Raw genomic sequence first — 17,962 nt, forward strand, 5'->3', positions numbered from 1 at the left:
TGGTATCTTAGAAAGGGCAAACTTTTGTCATTCACCTTCAAAATTTTTTAAAAAGATACTTGAATATCAGTGATGAAATTAAAACTTTTCTATACAGGTAAGTAAGCTTTCACCTGCTCCCCACCTAAGAGTCTTTCTCCAGATTACTGGTACTTGTTGAAATAGTGTAACGAAGTTGTACCTGTTCACAGCTAAACAGTTAGTCAGATCCTGATATAAAACTATTGTAGCCTCCTTGTAACTCTCACTCAGCAAAGTACTTTGACACATGAGCTGCCAGATTTACTTACCATTCCTCCTCTGGGGAATGGTTAGAAGCAGCTGTAGTAATTTAGCCAAATGTACTTAGAATTATAAGCTATTACTATGATAATTAAAAACAAAAAACTATGATAATAAAAATTTCAAGTTTTATGTTGCTATGTTTGCTTTTAACTGCCCTTCCTTAGCTTTCTTTATAAATTAAAACAGCAGCAGCATTTGAGGAAACTGTCATAATTTAAGCAAAAAATATTTTTGTTGTCAGGCATTTGGGTTTTACCCTTTATGTCAATGGAAGCAGAAACCTGGCTCTTGAACCTTGTCTTTTGTGCTAGAGGCTCAGTTGGCAACAATGAAACCCCTTTGACTTAAATGGATTTACTCCCAATTTACCCTGTATGCATGGCTGAACATACTGCCCACTCTGCTAGCTGGCTGAACCCAAGAACGTTGTTCTGCGCTGTGCTTAATACCTGTTTTCGACTGGCTAGTACTCAGTTTCTTTGTGTTTAGTAAATTGAGGTTTTCAGCATCCTCTGGAACAAAATTTGCTGTGGATATGCAAGATTTTTTTTTCCTTCGTGGCATTTAAACAGTTTCAAGCTGAAACCTTTTTTCTCCTTCTCCAAAATAAGCAGATGAAAACTTTTCATCATTTTGAAGGGGGAACATTCCTAAAACACTACCACGTACCAGCATGCTGAAAGAGAAAGGACTGGGGAAATTTATCAGGCTTCAGTTTAGTGTGTGCAAAGGAGGGAAAACCTTTTCCCACTGAATCCAAGAACCAGTAAAATGCAACCAGACAGGGAAGACATGTTTATAAGTGTTACTGAGTAACTCCTTCCAGCAAGCCTTTCCATCACAGAAGTGGAAAGAGTTAATCTCAATGATCAAGAGAGAATGCGATGTCTTCAGTCTTACTGAGTCTTCAGTGAATTTGCTTTTGGAAATACATTATTCTCATAATGCTGGTGATGGGAAAGTTTTAGCTATCATTTTAAGTTGAGAGTAAACACATCTAATTCTGACACCTTTCTCTGTGAATTGTTCCCAGCAGTGTAAAGAGCTGCACTTTTGTCTGACAGACTGTATGTGCTCAAGTTTTTAATGGCTCATGTCATCAGGCAAAGTTAAATGAATTAAATATTCAGAATGTGCCTGTGCCAGGCTTGTTATATAGTAAGAGCTAATATATTAATCAAAACAGCTTAATGTATGTTCTAGGATGAGCAGTATTAGCTGGGACTCTGTTAAATAGCTGACATTCAAAGTCTATTCCCAATTTGGAAAAGTCTGCTCCTATCATTGCTGCTGTCATCTAGTGACATCTGTGGTATGTTTCTGTACTCAATTTTCACTCACTGTAATTGGCTACTAGTGAAAATACGGGTTTAACCCATCCATTGCAGACATTACCATTTTGTTCCCTGGTTACATGCCACAGCTTCACTTGGGAGGTCACAGAACTTGAAACAAAGCGAAAAGTTGAGTAAGTTGCTCCAGGCTGAATATTGTTGCTTTAAAAGTAACCTGTCAGAGGGAATATTAGACAAATACCAATACTGAGGCCAAGTTAAAACAAATGTGTCAATAAAATCAAGAATTTCATTGTGGTATTATTATGATTATGTAAATCAGCTGCCAAAAGTAAGTAAAATACTTTAAATACTTTATTTACCTTCACATACAATGTTTGGAGACAAATGAGCTCCTCAACAAGCCAAATTTTGTTCTCAGTGCAAAATTTTCACCAAGTTCAAGGGCTTGATTCAGAAGCAGACCTCTCTTACCTCTCACTTACTCTTCAGTAGTGACCTACAACACCTCAGCCATCACTTTAAGGCAGAGCCAGAGTATTAGAAGTAATGAACACTGATAAAATGGATTTCAAAGCAAAACAACCCCAAAAAGCTACATAGATTATGATCTTCATCTACATCTGCACTATTAAATATAGTGCTAAAACTGACCAACTTTTTTGCAGACAAAAAAACAGAAAAAAATGTGTTTACAGTACTTTTTTTTCCCCCTTAAACTAGAAAGTCCCTTTCCAGTTCTTATGGATTTTATTAATGCACTTAAGTTACGCTTTACCAGCACACTGTTTGGTTTACCTTCTATTTTAAATTCCACTTTACAATGTGTAATTGTAATGTCTAGCAAAAATGGCCACTGAAAAGCATATCGTACCTTCAGTGATGTGCAAATCAGTTTCTTCCTAAACCATGACAGGCCATGACTGTGTTGAGGGTAGGATGCCAGAATTGCACAAAAATACATCTTTAAAATTTGGCTTTTATGTTTTAAAAAGTACTTTTCATACTGGGTAAAATCCTAATAATGTATCATAATGAAGCAAGATCATAAAATGTAATACCAAAGAAGACAGATAGGAAACGATTTCTCAGCACAAATCAGTTATTGAGGTATGCAGTTTTCATCCTTGGAAAAAACAAGAATGACAATTCAGACAAGCAATTTCATAATCAACTAATTCCACCTGGTATTTAGTCCCATCACAGACACCCATCCCAAACCCCACAATGCTGATTCTACCTGGAAATAGCCAAAGCAAAGAATTCAGCTTCCATGTTCTACAAGTTTTTGCTTGTCCTCTCCTTAAATAAAACCAGACAGATGGCGAAATCTTTGGGGATGATGTGGAAACCAATACATCTGCGGTAGGGAATTTGGAACAAAATATATTGAAAAATTAATACATCTACCAAAACCTAAGATTGAAATTAATACGTGAATAGGCAGCCTCCCAGTGTGAGTTTTCTCCCAGTACAGACAGCATATACAGTAGAGTCCAAACTAGACTCATTCCTGGGGTTTTGGCTTTCAAAAGAAACCAATGTTAAGGTAGCAAGCTTAGCTCAGGTCTCTTCCCCAGACTTGGCTGCTCTTACAGCAAATCTCTTAGGACTCCTGCGTGTTTGCCATAGGCCTTCCCTTGCTCGAGAATTTTCGCTGCCTTTTAACTAAGTGAAGTACTGAGCCCTCTTCCTTACTGTGCAACAGCAGTCCAGCCCTTGGCTGGAAAGGAGAGGGCTGCATCTTACTCAGCTGCGATGCACTGAAGCACTTGATAGATGGTGTTATGAAAAGACATGTGAAAAGGAAGAAACACCCTCCCTCTACTCCTCCACTCTTTCTCAGGAGGATTACTTATAGTGGAAGGCTGAAGGGCAGATGTTGCTAACCTGTCACATTGTGGTTGTAGTTAAAATTCAGCTAAAGTGCATAAACATAATCAATAGAAGGAATAAAATGGCACAAGTGATCCTATAAGAAGCCTTTGACTGCTGTTCTACTCCCTGTATGACATGCAATTCCAGCCGAGGTTGCTGCACTCCTGGCTAGGGAGCGTACTGCAAGGAGGAGGGCTGAGGAAGGTAAAATAAGAAGTGGCAGCAGCATGGACTTTATCATTCATTGGAGTAAGAGTATCGTAAGCATGTCCATCTATACTAGAATCGCATCTTCATTTGGCTGTATAGCTATACCCTACAGATGAATACAGACTGTTTGGTGACTACTGCAGCACAAATTCCCTGTAGCCCTACATACATAAACCACAGTTTAAAAGCCACCATTTAGTTATAAAGTGCACATTAAAAGCTTCTTCATTCTCTCTCTCTCTCTCTCTCCTTAAAGTGTGTATGGAGCTCCCCATCAAGGATGTTTACATTACAAGATCAGTTAGAAAGAAGCTTTAAAGAAGCTATCAAGAGTTTTAGCCCATGGTTACACTTTTAAGCCTTACAGCAAAGCATTTGGGTTTATTTTAGGAGGCTGTGGGTTGAAGGAGTTAGCTAAGTGGCTGTCTGGGTAGTGAAAATGTGAATTTAACAGGAAGGGGAAGTTACCCCACACAGGACTTAGGGTTACAGCACACATTGAACAGTATATGTTCCCTGGTGGCATACACTTCCTCAGTGTGCTGATGAGGCTATGATCTCTTAATAGGACTACAAAGGGGAGCTGAATTCATTCCTGTTTTTTCACATTAACACAAGACAGTGAAGAATGAACTATCTTACAAACTAATGACCAAACTAATGAGCAAACAAACACATCTGAGCAACATTGCTCAACTGATGTTAAAAGTTTATTACCTTTACTCTACAGTAATTGTCTGCTGAGGCGTTATCTTTCAGGCTCTAAATAATGTTTTGGAAGTATCGCTGTAGTACTCATTTTCAAGAAAGATGGGTTTTAGAGTACAAAGGTAGATCCACACTGGTTAAAATTCATTTGGCATCACTCCCCATCCCTTTAAAAACTTAAAAAAAAATCAAACCTGAAGCATTAAATGATGTTTCTTATGTTTTAGATCCTACATCTGAAAATATATATTGGGCAGATTTGTAGAATTGTTGAGAAACTTGCAGTTTGGGGTTGGAAAACTCCTAAAGATATCAGCTCCAAATTCTGCACTGTTAGATCATTTGAAAGCTCTGTACTTATAGGAGTTAACTCCTCTGTGCAGTAGCAAATTTTTCTGGAAGTAGTGCTTCTACAGAACTCTCTAATGTTTTTCCAGAAAGAAAAGAACACTAGCTGAATATCTCGCTTCCATAGTGCTGTTGCTATAAATCAAGAGTTTTCATACAAGCAGTGCTGACTTGGAGTGAAACCAGCATGCCTCCCCAATATGTCTTTATCTCAGTTTCCAGCATTTAGCTGAGATCATAGTTCTCAGTTTTATTTGCTTCCTAGGTTATCATAGGGCTCCCAAATTGTGATACCAATTGCACACTGCCATAGTATACAGGCTGCTCTACCATCTTGCACACTAGCCTTTTCCTTGGAGAAGACAACCTCCTCTCTCAAATTGTCCACAACAGATCCAGAAGCTGCTACTGTCACTACATCTCAGTGGGACTGGAGGTTTGCTGGGTCTTTATGTTGCCTGGAAATGCAGCAGCTCCTGCTGCCTCTGCCATGGTGAGAGTGATACCAGCACAAATAAAATTAAGAACTTCTGGCCTGTAATGTGAGCTGTCCCAACTCTCAGACGCAGTAATACCTGTAATCCCTTAGGGATTAGTCCGGAAGAGAAACTACGTGTAGAATTTACATTCATGGCTTGTCCTGCCAGGAACAGTTCCTCACTTTCCTTCCCAACATGCCAGCAAGATTAGCACTGAATCCATACAGAAAAACCCACTGAGGGCAGCTAGTGTATCCAGCTGCAGAAATTAAGGATTATATGTATAAGGAAGCTTCTTCCCCTTTATTGTTTAACCACTTTTATTTGCTCTGTCTCAATACACTGGCCACTGTTTAAGCCATTGTTCAAATACTACCCAGAAGCTGTTTCATAAACAACAGAGTATTTTGGAGACCTTTGAAGGGGCACAACTGATAATTAATCGAGGACTGAATTTAATACCAGTCAAATGGTACCGAATAAAAGGCGAGAGTGCTCTGAAAAATAACTGCTGAGTGCTGAGTCCTTCATTTACAGGCTTTACATTATTATGAAGATTATCAAAGAGATAATTTATTCATCAGAAATAATCTTGTATCTCAAGCCTTGACTTTCTCAAGATTAATGTTTGCTGCTGAAATCTGAAGTGTTGGACATGTGCATGTGCAAGAATATGGTCCTGGGCATAAGTTGAAACCCAGCAACTGATTCTATAAAGCCACTTTATTCAGAGTCACATAAAATAATATTTTCTCTACACAGTGTCACATAATGCATATGTTTTTAAACATCCATCTGCATTTCTTTTCTGTTTTTGACAGTCACAGCATTTTAGTCTTGTCCTTCGCAAGGGAAGAATCAAGTTTAAGCTGCAGACTTTGATGTTACTTCCAGTGATGTTATTATGACAGTATTCCCAGTAGTATGGGCTTATAGAGGACTGCATTTGGTTTTGAAAATAGATCATCCTCATAAATATATTTTATTTTAATAAGATATCAGAAATGTGATGATTTTACTTGAATGATTCTTTATATCCTACTTGGAATATTTAAGACCTCTATCTTTGCTTTGTTAAAAACAGGCATTGTTGAATGACTGATGTATTTTCCCAAAGAAGTGTTCAACTTGCATAGTTCATAATCCTGTAATTACTTATGCACATAGTTAAGAATTCAAACACTTCCCTTGTAATCACACAGGGAAGGATATGCTGGATCACAGCCTTTACTATATATTCTTGATTTCTAGGAGCACTCCCTTAATTCACTAATACTAATGATCCTTTTTTTCTTCTACTTAAAAGACTATATACCAACAAGGAAGGTTTTGCAATGCAGGTTTTCCATAGAAAAAAAGAAAAAAAAAACCTTTTTTTTCAGAGTATTATCTGTCTGAAGGCAAAAGTACAAAAACATTTTAACCACCCATTCAGTAAATATTGATTTAGTTTTTACCCAGGCTTTTGTTCTTCAAGAAAAAAGCATCAAGGTATGAAATGCTTTTGACTGAACTACTGAACTCAATGGCAAAATTCTCATTGGCTTTAATGTAAGTCAGGATTTCACTAGGAATATTTGTGTATGTAGAGTGGGCTAGTTCTGGTAGCGCGGATACGTACAGGGCACTGTCAAAATAAAAAACACCACCGAATCAGCTGTGCAAAACGATCAGAAATTGGCTACACTGTCACACAACATTTTTAGCTTTCCAATCACACACACGCATTCTCCCACTGCTTTTCCCCCTAAATAAATAAACTGTAAAGAAAAGCATAGAAAATACAAACCAGTACCTGTGCAAGGTTTGTATGTAAAAAACCATATATATATAAAAACACATTTTATATATAATAATATATAATTCATTCTTTCCCCTCAATCCTCCCTCAGGCATGACTGAAGTTAAGGATGGAGAATAAGCTGATTACTCAGTTATTCGTTAGAACCTAGAAATAAACGTTATAAATTTTATACTATTTATTATTGTTGATGCTTTAATACTGAGCTTTCTGAATCAAATCCAATATGCCTCTGCCTATTTCTGGATTCATATGCTCTCTTGCACTTTAGAGAGATGGCTTTCATCAACAGTGAAATAAAACCTACGCTGTTTTCATTCAGTAAGTTTTGGCCACTCTGTTCCCCTCTTCCCTTTATGTATCAGTTGTAAACTGCTTGACAGATACCTGTTTCATGCTTCCCCACTGCTGGCATGTTACTTCTTTAAAGATGCAAGAGAGAAAGGCCAAGCAGGCAACAGATAGGTAATAAAGCAAATGGGTCCGTGTCCTGTTGAACTTGCTCAGATTAACAAGCAGTGAGACTGTGTTCTTTCTTCAGAGTGCAGGTGGAGAGGCCATGAATGAAAATAAATTTCTGAACACAGATTCCAGCACAGGATCAGTGGAAGCAACTGTCAAGCCATTACCATTTAAAGATCCAAACTTCATCGTAAGTATATTATTGTAACAATTTGACATTCTAAACTCTTCAAATAAAACCTTAACTAGGATTCTATTTAATCATATTGCTAATGTAAATATTAAGAAAGTCAGCTTACCAGCCAAATAGGTCAGCAGTTTTTAAGAAATTCAGCTCAAGTCCATGCCACATTATGGTCCAAAGTGCACATTATAGTATAACATGAAAATGGCACTGGACCAGGAACAGAACTGTAATACTAAATTCTGGAACAGAGCCAGCAAACCTGCTAAATCAAGGTATGTGCAGAAGCTTTGTGGTGTGATATATCACAGACTACCATAGCTAGAAAGGAACAATTTATACTTCTGTAAATGTAGGAATCTCATCTCCTAGTTCTTAGCCAAGGCACGTTGCAAAATAATTGAACTAAAAACCAGCCACATAGTCATTAGCAACTGGCATTTTGCTCCTCTCCCAGTCCCTGCAACTCTAACAGACTTTTGGTGCCTGTTCTTTCAGTAATTGCTAGATTTAGCAGCAAATGCTCTGTACTCTTCAGAAGTCTTGCCTTCCAGCGTTCAGAAGTCGTGCAAACTCTGACAGCTGATGAAATACAGGCTGCTAAAACAATGTGAGGTTTAAACTGGGGGAGAAGGTGAAGGAAGACTAGCTAATAATGCAATCATTGTTGGGTTTGTCTTTAATATTTTTTTATCTTGCCCTGCTAGGGCCAACTCCTTGGTACGCTGTACAAACGCTCTCCAGACCAGTAAACTCCCCAGACTACAGGCCCTAAGTCAGTACTTAGAAAGAAGCATTTTATCCCAGATTTAATTTTGTATGAATAAAATACAATATCCCACAGTATAAAACCTGAGTAATCAGGCTTTGTATAGCTCACTAAGCAAGAGTTTGGCAGGGGGTATAAAATCCATCTCTGCCTTGCAAGTTGCTCTGTGTCTGCTTTGCAGACTTCTTCTGTCATAAGGGGCGCATTCAAACTATTGAATACTTTGCTGACTCTAATTCTCCAGTGAGCACCAGCCTCTTTGGAGAAGAGGGCTTATGGAAAAGCTCATTGGTGCCCAGAGGCAGTCCATGTCTCTTCTGTATAGGATTTAAATAGCCATGAGGCCCTGTGCTCATTTCTGAGGGACATCACCAATTCCAAAGAGGCAATACTGTCTGCATACTTGAAAAAACAATGAATGTACAGAGCCTTTGACAACTGTTCCAGTAATAATAGGCAGTTATAATAAAAACTTGACAATAAATTTTCCTCCCCAATACAATAACTAATCTGAGAAAAAATGTATTTAACTAGCTTTTTGTCTCCACAAACTGCTTGTAACAGTTGTGACTTTTTGCATCCTTACAGCCTAATTTGCCTTAAAAGGAAGAAATTAAGTCAAATCATACATATCTCTTAAAAATATACCTGAGTTTAAAACTGTTAGCTCCTTGCAGAGGATAGATTTTTTTGGATCTACTTTAAAAACAAAGAAGGAAGAAATCTAAGCAGTATTACCTGACTGGAAGTCACATGCCTTGGGGGGGCGGGGCGGGGCAGAGCAGAGTACCTTCCAACAACCATGCAGAGCAAGGAATAGGGCTACCTACCCAGAGCTTTTCCTGAACCTCCTCAGTGCGGAGGTAGTTTGGTTCATTTGCACTTGGCAGTTGTTGCCCTTTGATTGTAGGCATGTGAGCAAAGACTCAGCCCCGTTCCTTGGGGGCATAAATGCATATAAGCCCCAGGGTTGGCAATCCTGGACTGAAGAAATACTGCAGCAAGGTATTCCTTCTACCTGCTAAGTGGAGACATCTTCACTAAATAAGGGAGCAAAGCACATGTTATCAAGGCATCTAATAAACATTTCCTGTCAATAAAATTTCAACTCCAGAACCCTTGTGGAAAGATGCCACCAAACTGAGAGGGGCCTCCTGCTGCTTAATCTCAGCAAACAGCTCCCAAGTCAGGGTCTGCCTTTAGCAATATAGCTAGTTGCATCCCCTGGCTTTAGAAAACACACAGCACTAAATTGAGCTGTGGAGTGCTCCAGACATAATGTAAACAGTCTAATCTGTGCATTCTCACCTGTTTTGCTTCTTTAAAACAACTAAAAATAATTTTCAGCACATCTCATTTTCATGTAACTTCAAATGTTTGTTAGAGTCGCACATTTAACTAAACTATAGCAGGAAATACAGTAGCTACCAATTTTGATCTTGCTTCCTTTTTTATCTGCCTCTCCCATTCCCCTAAACAGACACACAGACCCTCATGTAGATTTTTCTGTAAATATTCATTTCTAGTTTACTGTACAGAGGACAATACCATCTTTTTCTCATTACTGAAAACAAGGAGAATCAAACTGGTAGCAAAACTTTGTGTTTGATTCATGGTTTACTGAAGTCAAGTAGACTCTTCCTCTCAGCTTCATTTGGCCTCAGATCAAGCCATAAGTGCCAGTTTTTGAGAAAACAGATTGCTGTAAAAAAAAAAATCATCATGCAATGATGTTAGGGGAAAATGCATGTAATGGACTTGGATTAGAAATGTGGTAGTACATCTGTTTTCATCCCATATTCCAGCAGTCTCTCTTTTACAATGATGTCTAGATTACTTGGGTGTTACTCACAGAGCAAGGATTTTGATATACTTTCTTTATTGGATATTCATTGCCAAAAAGGTTGATATACGATCAGCTCACAATCATCCTTCTGAATATGATGTATTACATTACTTCTATGGAGAAAAATCTTCCTCACTGAATCCTTCTTCCTATCATTATCAGCTACTTTACATGCTAATTTATAAAACAATCACAGCAGAAGTGTGTTTGCAGCATTTTGCCAAATTTTGATAAGACTGATGTGGCAGGTAGCAATTATTAACAGAGATAACAACAGCTCCCCAGTTGTAAGAACGTTTTCTTTTCTGAAGTAAAGCTGAAGATCTGTGTCCTTTGATCATTTAGAATTAGTAGTGTGTTGTGCATCTTCTGCCTCTGGAGGGACATAAATAAATTACTCCATAGCAATCACATTTGATAACTGAAATTACCATTGTAGTATCTGTAGCAAGATTTCCGTTAGCATAGCTTTCAAAATGCAAAATTGTCTTGCCAGCCAACATTATCTTATTCTTCTTCTATTCTTCTGTCTTCTGTCATTTGGAAGAAAAACAAAATTTCCAGAAAACTTGACAGTACTCATTACATTTTGCAAGATCATCTGTGGTTTCTACAGCCATAGATAACTTAAAAGAGATAGAGCTGCACCTGTAATTTTCTATATGCCATAAAAAGGAGAGAGAATTGCAATTTTAGACACAACTTCATAGCAGTAAGTTCTAATATGATGGGAAGTATATACAGAATCCTGTAATCTCAGACTAAACCTAACCACATTGATTTTCTATTTCCATGTAAAAAGCAGATTTTCATTTCCTTCGGTTAATCCAAAACATAATAGCTTTGACACAGTTCAAAAAGCTTTGTTTTTCTTGCAAGCAAGATTAAAGTGTACAGTATGTTAGTCTACTGACTAAATAAGTGGGGATAACAAATGGTTCATGACAAGATGAGATGTATCAGAAAGACTATGAAATAAAAGTGTCACATTCTGAAATAGTAATCTTTATTTATTTTTTCTCTAAACATCTCTAAAATTCTAGCACTCCGGCATTGGTGGAGCAGCAGCTGGCAAGAAGAACAGAACCTGGAAGAACCTAAAACAAATTCTTGCTTCTGAAAGGGCATTGCCATGGCAACTAAATGATCCTAGCTGTAAGCTGCTTAGACGCTTTGCATTTATTTATAAATAATAAAATCCACACAAATAACTTTCCTTAAAACAAACCTAAATTATTTTATCAATGTGTGCTGTATCCTCCTGTAACAGAGTCCAATAATACATTTAAGATGAGTTCAACTAAAGTCACCAGCACTAAATTGAAAGTAAGAGGAAGCAAATAATTTTGAGTGTTGTAAGAAAGTTCAAATACGTTTGGGGAGAGAATTTAATGAAGGAAATATATATATCAGAAACAAGTCATAAATTGCTTATTCCCATCAAGTTTTTGTCACCTCAGCACTGCTGAGGAGCCTCCTCCTCTGCGTATAGCCCTCACGTCTCCTGACAGGTAAGTCTGTACTGTGGTGGCTCTGTTGCTTGATTAGCTATATTTGAACTGTTTTCAAGGGAGATTCAGCTAGCCATGTACTCACAGTAGCTCAGCCCTCAGCCCAAGCTTCCTATCCAGCTCCTTATCTGAGATTCTTGGCAGATTTTAATCCTATATCCCATATTTAGTTCAGCATAGCTAAAACTGCACTCCTGATTTACAGCTAGCTTGTGTACAGCTACAGGAGCGGAGTTACAGCAGTGTTTCTAGTCTAGATATATCCAGGTTACTCATAAAGTGGGATACTATTCAACGTAGCTAGAGGCAGAATCCGATCCCTGGATTTTACTTAAGCAATTGGAGGCATCTTAGAATTGAGCACATGCATACACTTTTTGTCAGACTTGGTGCTTTATCCAAAAATAACTTGCCATTTTTGTAAGTGTTTTAGACACCACTATTATAGAAAAATGCAGACTACTGTGTGCTCCTGGCTATTGTAACTGACAATCTGCTGATATTGCTATTTCCATTACATTCTATTTGCAACAGTAAATTTACACTCTATTTTTTAAGAGAGTGGGAAAACAAATTCAATTGCATATTTAAAAACAGCTGTCTGTGGCATTTGTTTCTTTTGAATTAAGGGATTATGATTTAGATACTTGATGTGGATGGAGCATTTCAGTTTATTGTAACATCTGAATCAGGTGCAAGAGAAATCAGGAAGGAGGAAATAAATGAGGCAAGTACAAGACATTTTTGTGAACATTAAAAACTGGGGATTTAACTACTGAAGCATACCACTTGTATCTTAAAAAACAAATGAGAGTAGTTTCTGTTTGTATCTAAAGGACATGAAAGAACAGCAATTGCCATCATTCAGTTTTAACATTCAGATAATATTCTAGGTCATTGACCAGGCTTAAAGTGGTACATGCTTAAAGATTTATCTGATTTAAAAGATTACTTTGCTTTCCTGGATTACAGTATTTCAGAGCTGCAGTCTTGAGCAATGTCTCGTGGTCTTAACATTCAGCATGCATATGCTAATGGCTATTCTTTGCAAATAACTCTGACTGCAAGGGACGTTGTCATTAAGACTTGCAGGAAATCAATGCATTTATAGTGCAGTTCAAATAGCTCTCTTGAAATTTTCCTTTTAGGGAGAGCAGTTCTGCTTGCTGAACTCTTATTAATGAGGTGAGCAGAATCAGGCTGTTAGTTACAATGCCAGCAGGCTAAATGTTTTCAGAGGTAATTCTGCTTCATGTTTATTGCTTTAGTGCTGCTAGTTAATAGAGACCTCAGAAAGTAAAGGCAGCGTTTTAAAGAAGTATTTGTTACCTCCTTATGCTTTGGGTTTGCTTTTTAAAATATATATGACAAACTGAACTTATCCCTGTGTTTCTCTCTAGATTTTAGTATTGATGCTCCTCCCTCCTTTAAGCCTGCCAAGAAATATTCAGACATTTCAGGACTTCCGGTAAGTATTTTATTTTTTTCATCAAAGTTGGCATCTCACTTCCCACAACAAAATAAAGGTGGTGCTTGCCTTGTAAAAGATGTACTTGCTGAGGCTCCAGTTCAGCCTTATGCTTAACAGTAGTCCAGTGAGTCAGGGCCAAAACCTTAATACTGTCCTTGTATCACAAAGCCCTCAGGATCTTAATAGATGCCAGGACAGATTAAATACCTTGTCCTGCCAGGTATCACACCACTTTCCCAGCTGTCAGGTCTGTGTAGTTCTCCATCATTCTTGATTCTCTAGTGTTTCAGTGGGAGCTGGTGGCCTATAGTTTCCATCACTTCTAACTTTGCCAAACTTTAACCACAGAGACTGAAACTTTCCATGCTGAGCATTTGCCTGAAGATGATTTTTTTTTTCATTACATCTTTTAGGGAGAGTTTCAAAAAGATGCTTCAGCAATTTCCAAGAATGAGATTAGGCAAAACTATATTGATTGGCCCAGGTTAAAAAAAATTCCTACAGTCATTGCTCTCAAACTTTCCCTCAAACAAATCAGCCTGAGACAGACAGTTGGCATGGATATTTAAGAATCTCAAATACTCCCATGCTTCAGAGCAGGAACTTGGGATTTTGGCAGATGCGTAGCCTGTGTGTCACAGATAGGCTCTTTTATGTAGTTTTGTTAAAAAAAAGAAAAACATGGCTTAGTCTTTGAAAGATCTTGGTTTGCACATGCTCAAAAAAGTATCAGTAGTTACATTTCAGCACCTGGGTTCCACACAAATTCTCTTGGCACAAAACATGAGTAAAGTCATTGACTTCTGCCCATCAATAATTTTGTTGCTGCTGCTGCTGTCACTGTTCCTACATGACATGAAGAATTTCACTTAAAACAAAGGTTAGTAACAGCATATCTTCTCGCTTTATGGATGCTCACTTTCAAACCCCAGTGATTTATTTTGCAGATGCGTATGCATTTAGTACAATTGAAATGAATGGGAATGTTGTATTTTGGACTATAAAAAGGGTTAAGTAGTGTTTAAACTAAATAACTAAAATGATGAAAATTTTGTTACTTAAAATTGCCCCAAGCACAATTTCAGGGTCCCTCCTCCCAGTTTATCTGTTTCTCATCTGTATGGCACTATCCTACCTCACAGGGATGATACTACCTCCTAGAGATATCTGTAAATGTACACGTTGTTGCGTTGATACAGTTTAACACACAAAAAAGCTCATCAGAAAATTAACAATTCTATCTTCAAAGTGAAATTTGAGCAATGTGCATCAAATAGGAGTATTCAATATATAGCATCTGTTGGGGTAGAGAGGATTAAACATCTCACTAAGTGAGCACCATGTATTGTGTGCACTGAATGAGGTGAAAGTCCTTGTTGAGAAAACTAGGCGTGAGCACTTAGTTAAGGACTGCCTTATAGTGGATACACAGTGCAAGGGATCAGGGGATGGCTATAGAGGCAACTGTAATCCTGCACATCCGAACACTTGAGTTCTTGATTTGACATGTATTTTCTTTGACTTTCTTATTTTTGAAGTAATACATTAATATAAGGCATCTGAGAGATGGCATGTTCCCAGCCTGTGCTTCTGAGCATGATTTGGAAATGGAATGGGGTTGCTCAGACTCAGGCTGGTAACCCATAGAGTTGAAGAGGGAATGGGAAAGCAGTACTTCCCTCACAGATGAACTGGGAGACAGAAAATGAGGGAGATAGATAGTTCACAAATCCAGTGAAAATAATTCTCTCCAGTCAGACAGACTCACAGTATTGTACTCCTAAGAGTATTGTTTTGTTTTAACAACATCTCATTTTCAGACGAGGAGCAGGGGTCAGCTGAATAAGGCAGTCTGCATTCAGTATAAGGATGCAATGGCTGGCGGAACAAGGGGTGGGTGGACAAGTGAAATAATAACAAGTAGATTTTAGCAAAATGTCAAAAAATTCACGAAATGATACTCATCTTCATCCATTCCCTATCCTCCTCTCTTAGAGTCACTTTGCAAGTATTAATAACATTCACAATAGGTGTTACTAGAGTTGCAGCAATATCTCTGACCTCTGAAGGGCTTACGTGGGGCAGGAGGCATAAGGGTATAAGGGCTTTTCATTTCTCCCTCTCCAAGGAAGCAAAAAATCTTGTACAGAGCTAGCCTTCAACATATATCAAAACTGGTCAGTCATTGCACCTATAACAAGATGATGGTGCACAGCAAAATGTAAGTGCAGATTGCGTCTGCACCAGCTAAGGATCGGTTTAGCCATAGGAAATACAGTGTGTTCCTGCCAGGTCTTCAGTTCTTCTTTACCAGCTCCTCCTTTGCATCAGTGATTTATATAGTTACTGTTCTAGCTCAGTATAAATAATCTTATTTCTCTGAAGATTCCGTTCAGCACTACTTCTATGTCTTTTTTTTTTTTTTTTTTGTCTTTCCACTTTCAGCTTTTTTTAAATTTTCCATCTTCTAAATGCACCTTGGGACAACTTTCCTATTTTACCTGGCCTGCAAGGTTTCTTCAGACTAAGATAAAAATACCATGTTTAAAAAAATATTTTTTATTAAGATAACTGAGATGGCTTGTCCTTTAAATTGCTACACCAGAAATGTTTCATAAGAAGCTCTAAGTTTATTTTCAAGATCATTTCCTAATAGGAATATGTGTGGGGTAAAATAATGTTTTAGAATTCTAATAAGAAAAAAAATCCCTGTATTTTCTATGTGAAATCTGAAAGCACCTGTGTAAAAATATATTTTCTATGAGAATGCTGGATTCCTCATGGAAAAAAAAAGTAAAATAAATTCCTTAGCATTACTCATTTAGGGAAGAATTAAGTAATCTATCTTGAAATAAAATAAAGAGAGAAGTTTATTAAAACACTCATCAGTATATCTGCAGTTAGTATAACTGCCACAATTAAATTCTATTGATCCTCTCCGCTTTCTGTGTGGTAAAACAAATGGAATGAAATTTACCAATGGTCTAAGCAGAGCAGCCAATTTATATTTGTAAGGCAGCTTGCTTAGAACTCAAAAGCTATTATTTATATACCATATTGACATTGTAAAATAAAAGTATTATTTCCAAACTTGCAGGATGAGTATTTAGATATACTGACATGCAAAACAAGGTAATTTAATCTAATGAAGATTAAAACAAACTTAAGCTGTTTAAATTTCTCTTCCTTTCCTGAAAATGGATCGGCCTTGATTCTATAGGAACATATTGAGATAACTAACATTGTATTTGAAGAGCACATATCTGTGGCCTTTGACTTAGTTTCTAAATATGAGAAACTTTGCATTACTTCACTTTTCTGTTTTAATTATTGCCAAAGTAGCGGTAAAGTTTTCAGACTGAAATCATAGTATATATTACTGAATCTCACTATATATTAGTTATGATACATTAGTGCATACAAACATCTAATGGTACTGCCTGATAAGTAGTATGAGATTGGTAAAGGAATGCCACAACTCTTTTAACCTGGACTGGTGCACAACACAAATTATAGGTATTGTCTGGCTAGCTGATTACAGAATCATAAAAAGCAGTCTACCCATGGGGCCAGAGTGTGAAATAAAGTGTGAAATAAAAATATTTTTATACCTGGTGTAGCTGTAAAGTGGTGGCTGGACTGTTAGTTGGACACATTAAATTAACATTTCAGCATTTCTTCGTAAAGAAACAAGCCACAAATACTCAACATTTTCTGCTACATCTGACCAGGCCAGGCAATTAATTGGATTGAAATACAACAAAAATCTTCTCTAAATTGTTTCATCATGGACAACAGATCCTTTCCAATATAAAAATGGTAGAGGGCTCAACACTTTAAGACTACAGATGGAGGGAATGCTGCAGTTCTTCCTGGCCTTTTCTTTTTTAATAGGAGCATCTTAAGGGATCTGACCTGCCTGTGCCTTGCAGCCTGCCACCATCTCCTGTTAAGGAAATGAAAATAAGCCCCTTTTAGAGCACTGGCAGGCATCTGGAATATAATACTAGAAGTGTCATGACTGTCTCCTGGAGGCTAAAGTTGGAGAGGTGGATATCCTGGAGGCTGCCTTCTTCCAGGCCCAGCTCCTGGGTTGCCCCCCTAGCTAGTCTGAGCTCAAGGTTTCTGTGGCAACAGGGAAGGGGGGAGAATGGAATGAACTTGGCCTTGCTCCCAGGCACCCAAGAGCCAAATACAGCAGAGGCTATAAGCACAGCCCGGGGTTAGCTGGCCAGGCTGCTATCCTGAAAGCAGAAATTCGAAGCATAGCAAAATGTTGAGTTCAAACTTCTTATCAGTTCAGTCACAGAACCATAAGCTGAGACTCTTTTGCTTTAATAGCCACTTTAAAGTAAATTAAAAGTTAAGTTGTATGCAGGAAGGGAAAAATCAGTCCAAAGCCATCAGAGCACCCATAATTCAGCCTCTTTGTGGGTAATTTATTGGCAGCAGCCTGACTCTTTGGAGAGCTGCCCTGTGAGAGACTGCACAAGACACAGAGTTGCTAGGGTGAGTTTAGAGAGTTGTGGAATTTCTTTTGCAGTGCATTTTGTATGAAGCTGTTTTAGCCCTCCGTTATTTTTAATGCCTTTCAAATGTAATTTTATAGGCATCGATTAATGTCTCATAAGCTCTGACACAAGAGGAGAAAGGAAAAAAAGTATTAACTTATGGTCACATGGTAGAACAGCAGTGCTGTTACTGGGAAAAGAAAT

At 37.8% G+C, this 17,962-nt stretch overlaps 1 protein-coding gene and 1 long non-coding RNA gene across 2 annotated transcripts in view; one reads left to right on the top strand and one right to left on the bottom strand.

Annotated features, from left to right (window-relative positions):
• Nucleotides 1-17,962, top strand: part of INO80C (INO80 complex subunit C) — a 36,096-nt gene that overhangs the window by 13,729 nt on the left and 4,405 nt on the right. The window contains exons 2-4 of the mRNA XM_026096073.2: nucleotides 7,546-7,656; nucleotides 11,309-11,420; nucleotides 13,177-13,244. Of these exons, the coding sequence (XP_025951858.1) occupies nucleotides 7,546-7,656; nucleotides 11,309-11,420; nucleotides 13,177-13,244 (291 nt within the window). The remainder of the gene's footprint in view (nucleotides 1-7,545; nucleotides 7,657-11,308; nucleotides 11,421-13,176; nucleotides 13,245-17,962) is intronic.
• The window catches only part of LOC112980867 (uncharacterized), a 100,124-nt gene that overhangs the window by 7,715 nt on the left and 74,447 nt on the right, over nucleotides 1-17,962 (bottom strand). Inside the window, exon 4 of the long non-coding RNA XR_003258532.2 lies at nucleotides 1,681-1,794. This is a non-coding gene — a long non-coding RNA (uncharacterized LOC112980867). The remainder of the gene's footprint in view (nucleotides 1-1,680; nucleotides 1,795-17,962) is intronic.

This window comes from Dromaius novaehollandiae, chromosome 2 (assembly GCF_036370855.1).
Source record: "Dromaius novaehollandiae isolate bDroNov1 chromosome 2, bDroNov1.hap1, whole genome shotgun sequence".
Classification (NCBI taxonomy): Eukaryota; Metazoa; Chordata; class Aves; order Casuariiformes; family Dromaiidae; genus Dromaius; species Dromaius novaehollandiae.